Here is a 15,689-nt window from a genome sequence, read left to right as displayed (position 1 = left end):
TCTGTTCTGGTAGGGCTATGGTCTGAAGAAGTGGGTCTGGTCCCACGAAAGCTCACCACCTAATAAATTATTTTGTTAGTCTTTAAAGTGCTACTTGACTGCTTTTTTGTTTTGATAGTATATAGACTAGCACGGCTCTCTCTCTGTTATGTATCAGATTGAGTTTGTCTGAGTTTTTGTGTGGTTTGGCTTTAAATCCAGCATCTCCCCATTGTGATTTTTAAAGAGACGCTGTATAAGTTTAAAGAGCAAAAAAGTACGTATTTATCTGATATCCTAAAAGGCGTTGGATTGTCATCAATGAGCTAGAAAGAAAGCCCCCCTTGGTAGCCCCAAAACAGGTACATCATGGGCAGAAGCTGGCAAAATCTCCCAATATGGTTCTATCCTATAGCCGCTATCTGCCAAGCTGAAGAGGAATTGATGACTTGCTCTTCATAGCTGTCCCTTCATCGCCCTGAAGGGTTGATGCTCTGTAACATGAAATCCTCATTTCTCACTCACATAATAAGAAGCATTTCCATAGTTCTCTGAATACTGGTTGGCTTCAGAAGTACAGTTATAAGAGGGTAACAAACTCATGCCTCTCACTTGCCAGCATCAAGTAGTAAATTGCCTGTAGGCTACTTCACTTCTTAGCTCCTCTGTGCCCCACATTCACGACATTGCTATTCTTTACATTAGTAGGAGACCTGTGCTGAATAAAATGATGATTCTCAGACAAGCATGTCCCTTACCACTTCCGACATTCAAACGGATGCCTCCCAAAAAGATGTTGCTGGAGAGTGACTCCTTGTCCCAGACTGTCAGTTCTAGGCAGACATTGTGTAGATCTGCAGGGTTCAGGCTGCTGAAAGTGAAGCTGTGATTCCAGTGGGGATTCACACTCTTCTTTATTACAGGAGTTTTATGTTTCGTTGCTTTGCTGTTATCTGGGAGCAAATACCTGAGGGAGACAGATAGACAAAGTGAAGAAAATAAACGGATAGATGGGACTTCAGGTCACAGCCAAAATCAGGGCTCCATTCAGGGCTAAGTATAGCACAAAGACATAGTGAGAACTGCGTTCCTTGATGAACTTTCCTTCTAAATGGACAGAACAGAGCAAAGTTGTTGTATTATCCCCATTTTACAGATGGAAAACCAAGACAGCAAGACATTACCACCTCAGATCAGTAAAGCACTCAATCACCCGTTGAAGCCCCAATGAAATCAAGTTAAGAATACTCCAAAGTGCTGTGTTGAAGCGGCATCATGTAACTAGTCCAGGTGGTCTGGGTCAAAGACATGAATTGAATCCAGCACTCCTGTATCTCAGGTTAAGACACAGCTCTTAACCATAAAAAACTCTCCATTTCAGTGGGATTCCTCACGGAGAACAGTGCTTCCCCGTATGAGGAAGGGTTTCAGATTCATGGTGAAAAGCAGCACTGCTACATGATGATACACGTTTAACTCAACTTGGGAAAAAGTAGATGGGAGATGGGGGAGAAACATTAGCAGCTGGTCAGTGGGATGGTATCATCCCCTTTGCATGGACATAAGCTTACGCTTCCATTAACACCACAGGTCCACCTCCTCACTGAAACACAAAGGCCCTGATGCTACAAAGTCCGTCGACTTTTTCAGCTCCATCAAGCCTTACATTTTTAACCAGAGTACACTCTTCTTGAAGCTCTGCAAGCACAATATATTATTTTCAAAGTCAGAGTAGTGAATAAATCTTCCTAGTCTGAACCTCGCCTTCCACCAGCCCAGTTTAGGGGTTCATCTGGGCACTAGAAAATGTATTTTTAAAAACCTTGTAACCTGATGGAAAATGGTTTGTCCAAGGGAAATTGGTTCAAACTCCACTTACATAAAAGAACCCATGCCAGCAACAACAGATGTGCATGATGAGCTAGCCACAGGCAGTTCCGAGAGTCAGCAACCATGATGTGCTGCCAATTCTAAACAAGAGGCCCCAACAAACAAACAAAAAAACATTCCCCTGAGTCTGATGTAACCTCCACATTTGAAGTGTGTATGAGCTGCAGACAGCAGAGTGCAGGACCAGATCATCTGCTCCTTTGTTTTCCTATTTAAAGAAAAAAGCTTTCCCCCCAGCCATAGCGAATCACAGAGAAAATAGCACTGGGGTGGGGGCGAGGGGTGGGAATCCATGTGAAATAAGCCTATGGGTTGCTCTTATGCCTCAAAATATGTTCAGAGTGCACAGAGAGCACAACACTTGGATCACTTGACTGGAAGGTACAGAGTGAAAACCTCACAGGGGATTCTAGGTACAGCTGCTCCAGGAAAACTTGCAAAAATACATTTGTCACTTGGGACAAATTCTTGCCCATTCTGACAAAAGCAAGACACTTTCCCTTCAGAAATGTTTCTATGACCCCAGGAACAACTGACCACTCTCAGGAATGGTTGGTTGAGCTGTGTTCAGAGAAGAGGTGAACCTATACGGAGCATCAAGTCAGTGGTTAAACATTACCAAGGAATTCTTTCCAACAAAAATACTCAGACTATAACTAACACACAGGGATACATAAAACAGGTAACTATGGAAGATCTGACTGTCAGGGAAAATAGCAAGGAGGAACACTCTTGCCCACATTTCATTCATTCAACACCTTGAGTGGCACACTCACATTCATGATGAATCTAGTGTAACCAGTTATGCAGGATTATGTTTATTGAACTGGCATACTCATGTTCCTATATCGAATATTTTCTGCTTATTCAGGAATATTAAAATTCAGACTCTAAATGCTGAAAGATAAATAATATAATGAAACATAGGTGTATAGCAAAAACCTGATAATCTATGGCTGTGTCTACACTACCACCCTCCTTTGAAGGGAGCACGGTAAGTAGGGTGTTGGGAGTTTACTAATGAAGTGCGGTGGTGCATATGCCGTACTCATTAAGCAAATTCCCCCCGCGGCAACTTCGAAGTTTTAAACTTTGAAGTACCGGCTCGCATCTAGCCACAGCTCACCCGCTGGTACTTCCAAGTGCCAGGACAACTTCAAAGTTCCTTTGCTTCTCAAAACTCCCCAGCACTTCAAAGTATCAGCAGGTGAGCTGCGGCTAGACACAAGCCGGTACTTCGAAGTTGCTGCTGGAGGGGGTGGGGTGGGGTTTGCTTAATGAGTGCTGCATATGCAGCTCAGCACTTCATTAGTAAACTCCCAGCACCCTACTTACCATCCTCCCTTCGAAGGATGGTGGTAGTGTAGACAAGCCCTATATGAAATCATACTGTACTATATAATTGTACATATAGAATGTGCACATATAGCATATACTCATCTTTAAAAAAAACCCACGTGTTACATTTAATGTCAAATGTCAAAACCACATTCTGAATTCTACAAAGTAAAATTAAAGCTGTTATTTCACATCACATATTATGACTTAAATTTAAATACAGCTGACAAACAGAATTGCATTTTGAGATGCGACTTCTTTTTCAGGAGTAAAGCTCAATATCTATCAGACAAAATCAGATTCAATGCAAAAGGTAGTTTTAATCTTGAGGTGCTGTGCAAAATACGGGAAGGTGAAAATTACCCTTTAACAAATGTGTCAGAAGTGCCTCCTGATTTCACAGCTGTTAAATTCTTGGCTTCCTTGATAAGGACCTCTAATACACCCCCAGAAGACAGCTGTGTATCTCCTTTCTTTCCTTTTTTCATACTCTTCTTTCCTGTATGGAAAACAAACCAGCAACAAAATCAAGACTACACATTGTAAAACATTTGGAAATTTTTAAGAAAGAATCTTTTTCTAGCCAGATTCTGCCATTTTTTCACTTCAAAAAGATTATTTGTGGAGGGACGGGCTTCCTGTGCCTACATTTGGCCTTTTATTTGTAAACACAATGGAGAAAAAGGAGGAGATCACCCCACCTCTGGTTTAAAAAAAAAAAAAAAGACGACTCAAACATGGCCAAACATTGACAGGGCTGGGCTGCTCATGTTTCCAAGTACAAATATGGCAGTGCTACTACAGTGAAGGGAAAAGGTCAAGCTTTCTTTAATTCTTGTCCTCTTTTCAGCTGTTACAGGCGTTTTTCTAGCCAAAAGCAAATAATACATTCCAAGTAGTAGCAACAAAGAGGAAATCTTATCAGACAGCCTTCCCACACAGGTGGAATCTGAAACATCTCTCTCAAAGCCTGACATCCTGGTGTCTATGGTACAAGTCCACTTCAGAAGAGACACCCTGGTAAATCATCTCCATGCAGCAAGGTGTCCAACCTTTTTTCCAACGGGGGGCCACATGGCATTTTTTTTTCACAAGTTCTGGGAGCTGAACACAAAATAGCCCCAACATGTCCACCCCATTTGCAGGCTTAACCCTGCTCAGCCCCAAACCACCACCCCTCAACCCCCTGACTTAATCCCCTCACAGCTCAAAACCACCGCAGCCCCAGCACCCAGGCTTAAACCCTTTGCAGCCTCCAAGTGCCATTCCCCTAACCCTCAGGCTTAACCGCTCGCAGCCCCAAACCCAGGATTAACTCACCTTAGACAGGATCTCCGGGTGTTGCCGCCCCCCACTGTGCATTTACTGGGTTGCTATCTCCTCCTCAGGGTGGCTACACGGCTCCCCCCAGCCCTCCTACTCCCTCCCCCACTTGCAGCTCTCTGCACTGCCACTCTGAAAAAATGGGACTATATAAGAACTCAAGAAATCAGGGGCATACAAATTACCACACACAGCAACTGATTTCCTTAGACCAAAGATGATCATATTATAGCAGAGGACCCATGGAATTTTACTGCTAATAAATTGCATGTAAACAATCTGTGAAAAGAGCTTAACATGCTACCAATTCTTGAAAAGTAGTACGGTGTCTTTTGGCAATAAATTCCTCTTCCATCTCTGCTTGTGCTCTGTCTGTATCCTCTGGGTGTTCAAGGACAGAATTACTGTCTGGTCATTACTAGCTTTTGGACCCTCATTTCTCTGGTCACGACTGCAGTCCAGTTAATAACTAACATTTTCCTCTGCAGATAAATGACTCATTTGAGAGAGCTGAATTGGAGCACCCTCAACAGTGCTAAAAGGATCCTAAGGGATATAATGACAGCAGGAATAATGGGATGAAACTGAGCAAAGGAAAAGGGTACGTAAAATAGTGTGAAAAGTTTCTGAATAGTGAGATGTGTATCACTAAGGATATTCTCACACAAGGCACGGCGGAAGCCCCATTACTTTGATCAACCACGGACTGCATAAAGCACAACAACAACACCAGAGTAGAGCACTGCTTTGGATAATGACTGTCCTGAACCATGGCTATTGACCAGAAGGGCATTTTTAATGATGCCACAGCATACTCCTAATGGTGCATAAATGGCATCTCATTACAGGTGGCAGGGGAGAAGTATCTTTCCTTTGAAAATTCCCCCTCACCCAGTAGAGGTGCTTAATTTACTGCCACAGAACTTCAATACGCTGAGGATGCTGTAAGAGTGTTGCTATCAATGTTCATTTTACCTTGAAACTGTCCAAAAGGAAGCATTAGGTTCTCCTCAGGGGGAATGTAACGTAGAACAACGATCAGCTCTCCTTTATACTGAAGTCCAACATCTGCTGCAACCTCCAGCTAATGGAGAGGAAAGAAAAACAGAAATCCAACTGATCTTAATAATGTCTTCCTTCACTCGCAATTATTTTTACTCTACAGGTAAGCCCTGGTATATGCTTCATAAACAAGTCAGACCACTACACAGTGGTCACAGCTAATAAGCGCTCACTGACTGAACCCAGACAACTGCATCTTTGAAAATGTTGTAGTCCAGGGAATGCAGAAAGCTCAGAAGAGCAGATGTCACATGGCCTGCGCTAGATGCCGATTGCTACACATAAATCGGAGAGAGAAATGCAGTTTTGTTTGAATGAAGAAAAATTCCAACTCATGTCACAGCAAACAAAGAGATCAAAGGGAGCTAGATACATAGACTGCAGCTATTTTAGGGCCAGATTCTGACAACCTCATTCATATTGATTAATCGCTTACTCCATAACCAGCCCCATCAATTTCAACAGGATTATTCTTGGATTTAGGGGGCATAATCTGACACTGAAAGAGAAAAGAGATTTTACAGTAATGAATATTACTTCCCAAATGCCTCTTCCTCTTCTTCCCAAATATCATTTCTTAACATGCTGCACCTTGTTTCTGATTACATTTCTAAATCCAGTCTAGAAAGAAGGTGCTTTATGCTTTTTTGTATCACATTGATCATAAGCAATACTAGACTCATGTAGTTTTTTAACTGAAATAAGAAAATGGGTTTTGATATTTCCAAAACTAGCTGGTTTTGTAGGCCTCCTACACCCATAAAGTAAATAAACCATACATCAGTAAACAGTAATTTCTCCTTGAGCAATCATACACATTTCATTAAGATTCCAATCCTGTGGAACATTTAAGTATGTACCTAAAGTTGCTCTCATGGGTAACACCACTGGTGAAGTGGAAAAACTCAGAATTGGAGTTTATGAATGTGTTCCATAAACTTGCACTTAAAGGTGTTAGATCCAGATATGAAGATCTCAAGAGCTTAAATCTGCAGCAAGAAGGACTGAAATTAAATATTAAGAGAAGCTTTCTAGAGATACGGAGAGAGAGAGATCTGGAACAGGCTTGTATGGAGTTGTGGAATCTCTGTCATTGGAGGGTTTTAAGAACAAGTCGGAAAGATGCTTATCAGGTATGGTCTAGGACATGGTTTCCCAAACTGGGATTGTGCCTCCCTGGGGAGTGTGAAGAAATTCCAGGGGGGGACATGAGGCGACCCAGCCCCCTCTTGTAATTTGCCCCACCCAAAGAAATAGCCGGACTTTGCTTTCAGCTGTCAGCCCCTGCCATTTTACGTGGGTGACCCAGAACAGCTACTATACAAAGCAGGCAGGTGGCGAAGACCCACATGGAGCTAGCTGCTTCCTGCAAAGCTGAGTGAGTGTGGGTGGCGGAGGGGTGGGAGAGGAGGATGGTGTAAGAGTGGGGGGCTGGTGGTGCCTGGCTTTGAGGAAGGGAGGGGAGGCTTGGGCAGCTGGCTTGCAGGGATCATGGGGCTTGGATGGCTGGCCCAGCATTGCAGGGCTTGGGCAGCTTGGGCTGGCAGGCGGGCAGCTGGCCCTGGCAGCGCGTGGCTCAGGTGGCTGGCCTCAGCAGCGTCGGGGCTTGAGCAGCTCAAGCTGATAGGTGGGTGGGTGGCTGGCCCTGGCAGTGTTGGGGCTCAGGCCAGTGGGTGCCTGGCCCCTGCTGTGAGGGCAGCTGGTGGGTGAGCAGCTGGCCCTTGTAGCATGGGGCCTCAGTGGCTGGCGGGCAGGCAGGCAGGCAGGCAGCTCTGGCAGCACAGGCCTCAGGCAGCTGGCACGGGCAGATCTGGTGGGTGGCGGCTGGCGTGGGCAGCTCTGACGGCTGGCACAGGGCTCAGGCAGCTGGACAGTTGGGGCTGCACCAGGCACCCAAAAGGGTCCAAGAAAAACTGTTTGTGCTTAATATTTGTGTTGGTTTTAAATTACAAATTACATTTTTTGTTAAGGGGGGTTGGATTATGGCAAAGAAGAGGTGGGGGGTGTGAGGGTTTCTTAAAAATCAAAAAGGGGGCATGATGACAAAAAGTTTGAGAACCACTGGTCTAGGATTACTTAGTCCTGTCTCAATGGACAGAATTGGACTGTCTGACCTTTCAAGATCCCTTTCAGCCCTACAAATCTATGACTCTGTGATACATGAAATAACACTGGGCAGCACAACACTGAGTGACTGGGCAATTCGAGATGCCTGGAATTACATTCTGACCATGCTGATGGAATAGTTGTGCCACTTGGAATTTACATCTGAAACTTTTTCTTCTTGCCTCCGGATCCCAATAACTAGTTGAAAAATGTTACTGTCAGGGAGAAATAGACAACCTCAGGCATATGTAAGGTGAGGTACAGAAGCTTAGCCTGCCTTTAAAGTTAGACTGCGGGTAAAGGCACTATCACCTGATCTGATTAATAAAAATATTTAGGATTAGAGAGATTGCCAAACCTGCACCATCCTTTGTGGGTGATGCATCCGAGGAACTGCCCCAAACTGAAGTGTCATTAGAGGAGGTTGTGGAACAAACAGAAAAACTTAACAGTAACAAATTACCAGGACTAGATGGCATTCACCCAAGGGTTCTGAAAGCACTCAAATGTGGAATTGCAGAACTATTAACTGTGATTTGTAACCTATCCTTTAAATCAGCTTCTGTACCCAAGGACTGGAAGACAGCGAACATAACGCCAATATTTAAAAGAGGAACATAATTTGTTGGGCAAAAGTCAAAATGGTTGCTGTCCAGGGAAACCATGTCTTACTAATCTATTAGAATTATTTGACAGGGTTAACAAACATGCAGACAAGGGGGATCCAATAGATGTAGTATACTTAGATTTCCAAAAAGCCTTTGACAAAGTCCCTTACCAAAGGCTCTTCTATAAATTAGGTTGTCGTGGGATAAGAGGGAAGGTCCTTTCATGGGTTGAGAATGGGTTAAAAGACAGGAAACAAAGTGTAGGAATAAATGGTATATTTTCTGAATGGAGAAGGGTAATGAGTGGAGTTCCCCAAGGGTCAGTCCTAGGACCAATCCTAGTCAACTTATCCATAAATGATCTAGAGAAAGGGGTTAGTAGTGAGGTGGTAAAGTCTGTGGACGATACTAAACTGTTCCAAATAGTCAAGACGAAAGCAAACTGTGAAGAACTTCAAAAAGATCTCATCAAACTGAGTGACCAGACAACAAAATGGCAAATTAAATTTAATGTGGAGAAGTGTAAAGTAACGCACGTTGGAAAAAATAACCCCAACTATACATACAATATGACAGGGGCTAATTTAGCTACAACTAATCAGGAAAAACCTCTTGGGATTATCATAGCTAGCTCTCTGAAAACATCCACTCAGTGTGCAGTGGCAGTCAAAAAAGCAAATAGGATGGTAGGAATTATTAAAAAAAGGTATAGAAAATAAAACAAAGAATATCTTACTGCCCCTATATAAAACTATCGTATGCCCACATCTTGAATACTGCGTACAGATGTAGTCTCCTTACCTCAAAAAGGATATTTTTGAGGTTAGAAAAGGTTCAGAAAAGAGCAGCTAAAATGATTAGGGGTTTGGAACGCGTCCCATATGAGGAGAGGTTAAAGAAACTGGGACTTTTCAGTTTAGAAGAGGAGACTGAGGGGGGATACGATAGAGGTATATAAAATCATGAGCGGTGTGGAGAGGGTGAATATAGAAATGTTATTTTCTTGCTCCCATAATACAAGAACTAGAGGACACCAAATGAAATTAATGGGTAGCAGGTTTAAAACTAATAAAAAAAAAAGTTATTTTTCACACAGCATACAGTCAACCTGTGGAACTCGTTGCCAGAGGAGGCTGTGAAGGCTAGGACTATAACGGAGTTCAAAGAAGAGCTAGATAAATTTATGGAGGTTAGGTCCACAATAGGCTATTAGCCAGGGGGTAGAAATGGTGTCCCTGGCCTCTGTTTGTCAAAGGCTCAAGAAGGATGGCAGGAGACAAGTCGCTGGATCATTGTCTTTGGTCCACCCCCTCTGGGGCACCTGGCACTGGCCACTGTCAGCAGACAGGATACTGGGCTAAATGGACCTTTGGTCTGACCCAGTAATGGCCATTCTTATGTTCTTGTGTTCTTATTTTTAAGGCTAGCACCGTCCATCTGCTCATACACAGGGAGGGAATTCCGTGGAAAGTGCAATTGGAGATGACAGCGCTGAGGAGCTGAAGACAGCATCGGAGACAGAGTCTCTAGTGATTGCATGATGCTCTGAGGAGGTCTGGGTTCATGCCCATTTCAACACTCTACAGAGCTCAGAGACTGGGAATTTCTTTGAGAAAGTGATGGATGAGAAGATTGGCCTTGTGGAGTATTGGCATATATGATCTGGAGGGGTCATTTTGCAAACTTGATAATAGTGTCTTATGCAATTCAAGACCCATTTGGATAGTCTCTGGGCTAATACTGGCTGAGCCTTTGCATCTTTCCACAACAGAGAGAAAAAGCTGATCAGACTTCCTGAAGACCTTGGTCCTATCTGGGTAAAAGGCATCAGCACTGTGTAACATAAGCTCCCCTGTCATCTCAGGAAGTCTTGGGATAGAAGTTTGGAAAGTGAAACAACTGGTTTATACAAGGTATGAAGGTTACCCTGAGGGATACATTTTGCAGCCTAATCTTATCCTGAAAGAACACTATATTGTGGGGGAATGTGCTATCAGCTGCTGTTTCTCCAGTTCCCCTAGCTGAGGTGACTGCTATCCAGAAAGTGATTTTCAGGTAGGTTCAAAGAAAGGCCTATTCAGTCCTTTTAATACAAGGTTTGGGTCCCATCTGGGGTTACAAAGTTAGGGTTGTAAGGTTTTCTGTGTGTTTTTCCAGGAAGGGTCTTCACCTTATCTCTGCCTGCCTAAGAGCCATCCTCTTCCAACAAGTCCTCCTATTTTGAAGGGAGTGGAGGGGCTGGTGGCATTTAAATGGAACAAGGAACAGCTCAGAACTAGACCTGGGCAACATTTCTGTGCAAACAATTTTTCCACCAAAAAGTTGCAGATTCAGCTTGGCAAAACACAATTTGCAAACTGGGGTCCATTTTTGTCAAGAAAGACTTTTTTTTTTAATGTTGAAACATTGTGACTTATTGTTTTGTTTCAGAATTTCTGTCAATTTTATCAAAAAAAATTAAAAATCATTTAACCTCTCCAACATTAAAAAAAAAATAGCTTTGGGTCAAATGAAATGTTTTGTTCAAATGCAATACTATGCATTTTCAACTAAAAAAATTGGGAAAAAAATGCTTCAGGACAACCCAAAATTACATTTTTTTTTTTTTGGTTTGGTGTTTGAACCCCAAAATTGGCTATTCACACAGTTCTACTCTTAACCACTTTCCCCCACCCTTATTGCTGCCCACTTAATGAGTTTTTGCCCCCTTCTTTGTGGTGAACTTGAACCTAGAAGATTAAAATGCTCAGTAACTTTAATTCCCTTGCCCAATTGTAATAACAATTGTAAATCAAATCCTTTACTTGACAGATCTGAATGAGAGGTGTTTCATTCCGTAGCTGCTGTCCTGGGTTGCGCCAATCCAGGAGTGCATAAGAACAATGAGCCTGGTGCCTTCTTCATTGGCACAGCCATGCTGTAGGAGCTGCCCACATAGGGCATGGGGCACTTCGAGGGGTGGCCCGACATGCGGCTGCTTTTGCCACTACCATTATGCACTACAGATGCTCTATTCTACAGAGTTTCTGTTTTGTGTACCAAATAGCATGATGCCATACCTTCCCATCTACTCAGCATGAATGAAAGAGCAATTTGATTCTCACTGCCATAGAAAATTGTTAAATGCTTAAAAATGATTCACAAAGAAAGGTGCTGTTCAAGGTGTTACCAGGTGATTGTTTGAGAAAGATCCATTTTTTCAGGTGCTATTTCTTTAACAGGTCCTTTTGGTTGCATTTACTATTGCATGCATGTGTCTGCAGAGCTGGCCCGTCCACTGGATGATTTGGGATGGTGGCCCCAGGTCCTGTGCTTTCTGGGACCCTGTGCTTCAGGGGGCTGTTAGGCCTGGGTGGTGTAGGGGCCAGTGGCAGCACAGATCGGAGTTTTGGGGGAAAAGGTGGAATGGGGTGGAGCATGGGTGCAAAGAGGCATGATGGGGACTGGATGGGGGCTTCAGAGAAGGATTGGGATTGGGGCAGGGCAGGAAGACTACGACAGAATGTGGGGTGGAGGAGGGGAGTTGTGCCAGGCCCTGTACTTGCCCTAGGGATGTCCCTTTGTGTAAGTTTATTCTTTCAATTGATTTGATTCAGTTTTGAATGGGCATTCATATATACCATGGCTTCCCAAACGGGGGGAGGTGCCCCCCCATGGGGGGGGCATGAATAAATTCCTGGGGGAGGCATGAGATGACCCAGACCCCCTCACCATTCCCTGCACCTGAAGAAAGGTCTGGCCTTTGCTTCCTGCTCTCGGCCCCTGCCATTTTATGTGGGTGACTCGGCGCAGCCACTATAAAAAGCAGGCAGCCGGTGAAGACCCACGTGGAGCTAGCTGTCTCCCACAAAGGTGAGTGAGTGGGGGTTGGGTGGGGAAGGAGGAGGAGGATGGGATTAGATGAGAGGCTGGGGATGCCTGGCTCAGGTGAGGGGGAAGGGATAAGATTGGCGGGGCTGGTGGTGCCTGGCTTTGTGGGATGGGAGGGACTTGGGTGGGCAGCTTATGGGGCTCAGGCAGCCAGCCGGCTTGTGGGACTTGTGGTGCTTGGGCAGCTGGCCCCAGCATCACAGGATTCACACAGCTTGGGCTGGTGGCTGGCCCTGGCAGGGTGGGGCTTGGGCAGCTTGGGCTGGCGGCTGGCTGGCTGGCCCCAGCAACGTGGGGCTTGGGCGGCTGGCCCCGACAGCATGGGGCTCGGGGGGCTTGGGATAGCAGGCTGGCAGCTGGCCCTGGCAGCGTGGGCAGCTCGGGCAGCTGGCCCGCGGTTGGGGTGGATGGCTGGTGGGCAGGCAGCTGCTCCCAGCAGAGTGAGGCTCAGGCAGCCCAAATGGTGGGCAGGTGACTGGCTGGCCCTGGCGGCACGGGGCTCGGCTCTGGCAGCACAGGTCTCAGGCGGTCAGGCAACTGTTGCAGTCAGCTCTGGTGGCCCACAATGGGCCAAGAAAAACTATTTGTGCTTGTTTTTAATTTTAAATAACATTTTATATTAAGTTTTTGTGTTTATTTTAAATTATTAAATTAATTTTTTGTTAAAAGGGGGTTGGATGATGGTAAAGATGAGGTGGGGGGGCATGAGGCGTTCTCAAAAATCAAAAGGGGGGACATAATGCCAAAAAGTTTGAGAACCACTGATATATACTGACTTGCTTGGTACGTGTTGGTTCATTATAAGTGTTATTCCTTTAACAGGTCCATCCAGAAGCAATTTACTTGCTTTACTCTTATTTCACATAAACTGGAGAGACTCACCTTAGGTTGAAGCACAAACCACTCATCTGTCTGATTTTCAAAATTCCAAGAGTCCAAAGGAATTTCCACTTCCCCAAGAAAGCTGTTGTGTCCAAACCTGTCATAATGCCAGACAGAAATCTGCAGAGTCCTGGTCTCTAGCTGTGTATGACTGATGACATACTATTGAAAGACAAAAAAAGAGTAAAGGAACTATTTAATGAGAGTCAAGTCCAATTCCATAATGGCATGATCTAACAAACATACTAACTTATCTTTATGAAGATGGTAGCTGATGAATGAAGCATGGAAAAAACTTTTGTTTTCCTTACAAGCGAAGGCCAATTTAATTACAGAAGGCTATTATTACAGAGAGCGCTATCAAGGATAATCGTTCACTTTCCAGCCTGCCTTTAACTTTTTAGTTTGTTTCTGTTGTTTTTTCACTTGTCCCTATTACTTCTTTACTGGGTAATTTTTCCTACAAAGGGAACTTCTTGAAATAATTATATTTATTTAATTCTTACAAAAGTAGCTTCTGTGGCAAATAAGTAGAACAATGAAGATAAAAGATATAACCAAGAGCCTTTATTTAAAAAAAAAAAAGTTGGTAACACTGTAATGAGCTTTCTAAATAAAATGTTCCCTCTGCTCACTAAACAATGCCCACAATTTGTCAAAAGCCTAAACAATTAAAATATATACATTTTAAATACATATTTTAACTAGCATATTGCAAGAAGACAACAGTTACCCCTTTAGAATTATGAGGCTTTGCCTTGAAGGCCTGAAAAGGCTAAAAGGATTGATTCTAAGAGAGTTTTTAAATAAACAGGACACAGTTCTTCTGCTATTCCATCTAGCTATTTAGCTCTTACCCACAAGTCTGAGTAACCTACCTCTGTCAGAACATATACATAAAATTTCATTAATATGTTTGGCCCCCATCTACACAAACTTTGGAAATCATGTTAGGTTTGGCCTACAGAACAGCATTAGACATGACCTTTGCTCGATGGGTGCTCACTTACTTTTCCTCTGCGCAGACCAGACCCAACTATACTATAAACCAGGTTACAAATAGTGCTATAAAACAGGAAAACAGTCTTGGTAAACAGTCTGGCCAGACCAGGTATACATAGTTTGCAACATGACATTATAGCAGAGTAGATCAACTACACTGGCTGAAAAGTTTTAGTAGCCCCTTTTAATAGGACATTTGTTTAGGCATATTTTTATTAGCCTCCATGGGGAAAAAAAAACAACTGTTTATGCATTTGGGATGGGATTTTCAAAGGCCTGAAGGACTTCCGAGTATAAGTCCTATTGACTTAGGTCCCTTAGATGCTTTAAAAATTCCCATCACCCTTGCTTCAAAATTCACTGTAAAGGGGATTTCAAGGATTCTGAAACAGATCCATGAAACTGTAAAAACTAAATGGTTGGTTATCAAAAAATATGCTTTCTCTGGAAAGGAAAAACAAAATAAATACCATCCCTCAAAGCTAAGAAATCAAAAGCTTCAATCACTACGACAGCTTTTAACTCAAATATTTCCAATTTAACACCATTTCCCAGAGCTTAAAATCCATTTTCCAATCTGGTTTGCGATATAAATAAATGAAATAAGAAACATTAATTTAATGGTATAGTTCAGCTTGGATTACAGGCCTGGCAACGTTCTCACCTTTAGCGTTTCATTAAATTCTGGATTGGTGGTGTTGCTTTTGATTTTCGTCTTGCGTTTACTTTGGCGAGATTTGTCTGGCAGGAGGTATGCTTTCACATAGCTGCAGATCAAGAAGTAAATTATTATCAGTGAATAAAAACAACCAAGCCGGTGGGAGAGGCGGGGAGCAAATCAGCAAAACTACACCAGCCACGTCAGCACTTTGAGGAAAGGGTAAGAAGAAAAGTCTCTGTGCTTACGGATCTGTTCTTTGCTTCTTTTCATCCGCTATGGCCAGGTTTCTGCAGTTTTTTACCAGGATGTTGAGGGCACCCGTTTTGTAGCTGTAGCTGATGTGGAGAAGTATCTCCCCACTCACTTTCACATTGCCGTAGTCCCCAGTTTCACTGTAAACACTCATCATGCTGTTAATGCTGGTCTGAAATAAAGACCAGAAAAAGATGACTTGCAAGCTTACCTCATTCTCTTTTCACAACCGGCTTGTTTCAAATGACAACAGATCTGCAACTACTGCTCTGTTGAACCTTCTATGAAAACTAGGATATCAAGGGACGCATAGAATTACCACCTGCTTGCTACAGAAAGGTATCACAATAATTCAAATGTCTACACAATGCTTCTTCATATGCTAAACTTAATGGCTATGGCTCCACTCCAGTGCTCTGTTGACAGAAGTCACTGTTGGAAGAGATTTCCCGACAAAACTTCTGTCAACAGTGTGCAGCCAAACATAAAAAGCCAAATCGGAAGAATGCTCAGCTCTATCGACAGAGTGGCTGGACTGCCCGGCCACTCTCTTGACATAACAGGCATTGGGAAGCACAGAAGACAGAGCTGCCCATTTTTCTGGATGCCCTGTCTGTCAAGAGAAGTCCCCCCTCCTCTACCCACAGAGCATCCACACAGCTTTTTTGTTGACAGGACCTCTTCCTTATCTGGGAGAGGCAGAAGGTTGTCTGTGA

At 43.5% G+C, this 15,689-nt stretch overlaps 1 protein-coding gene across 1 annotated transcript in view; it reads right to left on the bottom strand.

The window, feature by feature from the left end:
- Positions 1-15,689, bottom strand: part of SYTL5 (synaptotagmin like 5) — a 150,347-nt gene that overhangs the window by 1,671 nt on the left and 132,987 nt on the right. Inside the window, exons 11-16 of the mRNA XM_074983396.1 lie at positions 14,967-15,145; positions 14,725-14,827; positions 13,059-13,220; positions 5,506-5,614; positions 3,571-3,706; positions 738-946 (exon numbers count right to left, since the gene is read on the bottom strand). Coding sequence (XP_074839497.1) covers positions 738-946; positions 3,571-3,706; positions 5,506-5,614; positions 13,059-13,220; positions 14,725-14,827; positions 14,967-15,145 — 898 coding nt within the window. The remainder of the gene's footprint in view (positions 1-737; positions 947-3,570; positions 3,707-5,505; positions 5,615-13,058; positions 13,221-14,724; positions 14,828-14,966; positions 15,146-15,689) is intronic.

This window comes from Carettochelys insculpta, chromosome 1 (assembly GCF_033958435.1).
Source record: "Carettochelys insculpta isolate YL-2023 chromosome 1, ASM3395843v1, whole genome shotgun sequence".
NCBI classification, from domain to species: Eukaryota; Metazoa; Chordata; order Testudines; family Carettochelyidae; genus Carettochelys; species Carettochelys insculpta.
This window is presented reverse-complemented; position numbering and strand designations above follow the sequence as displayed.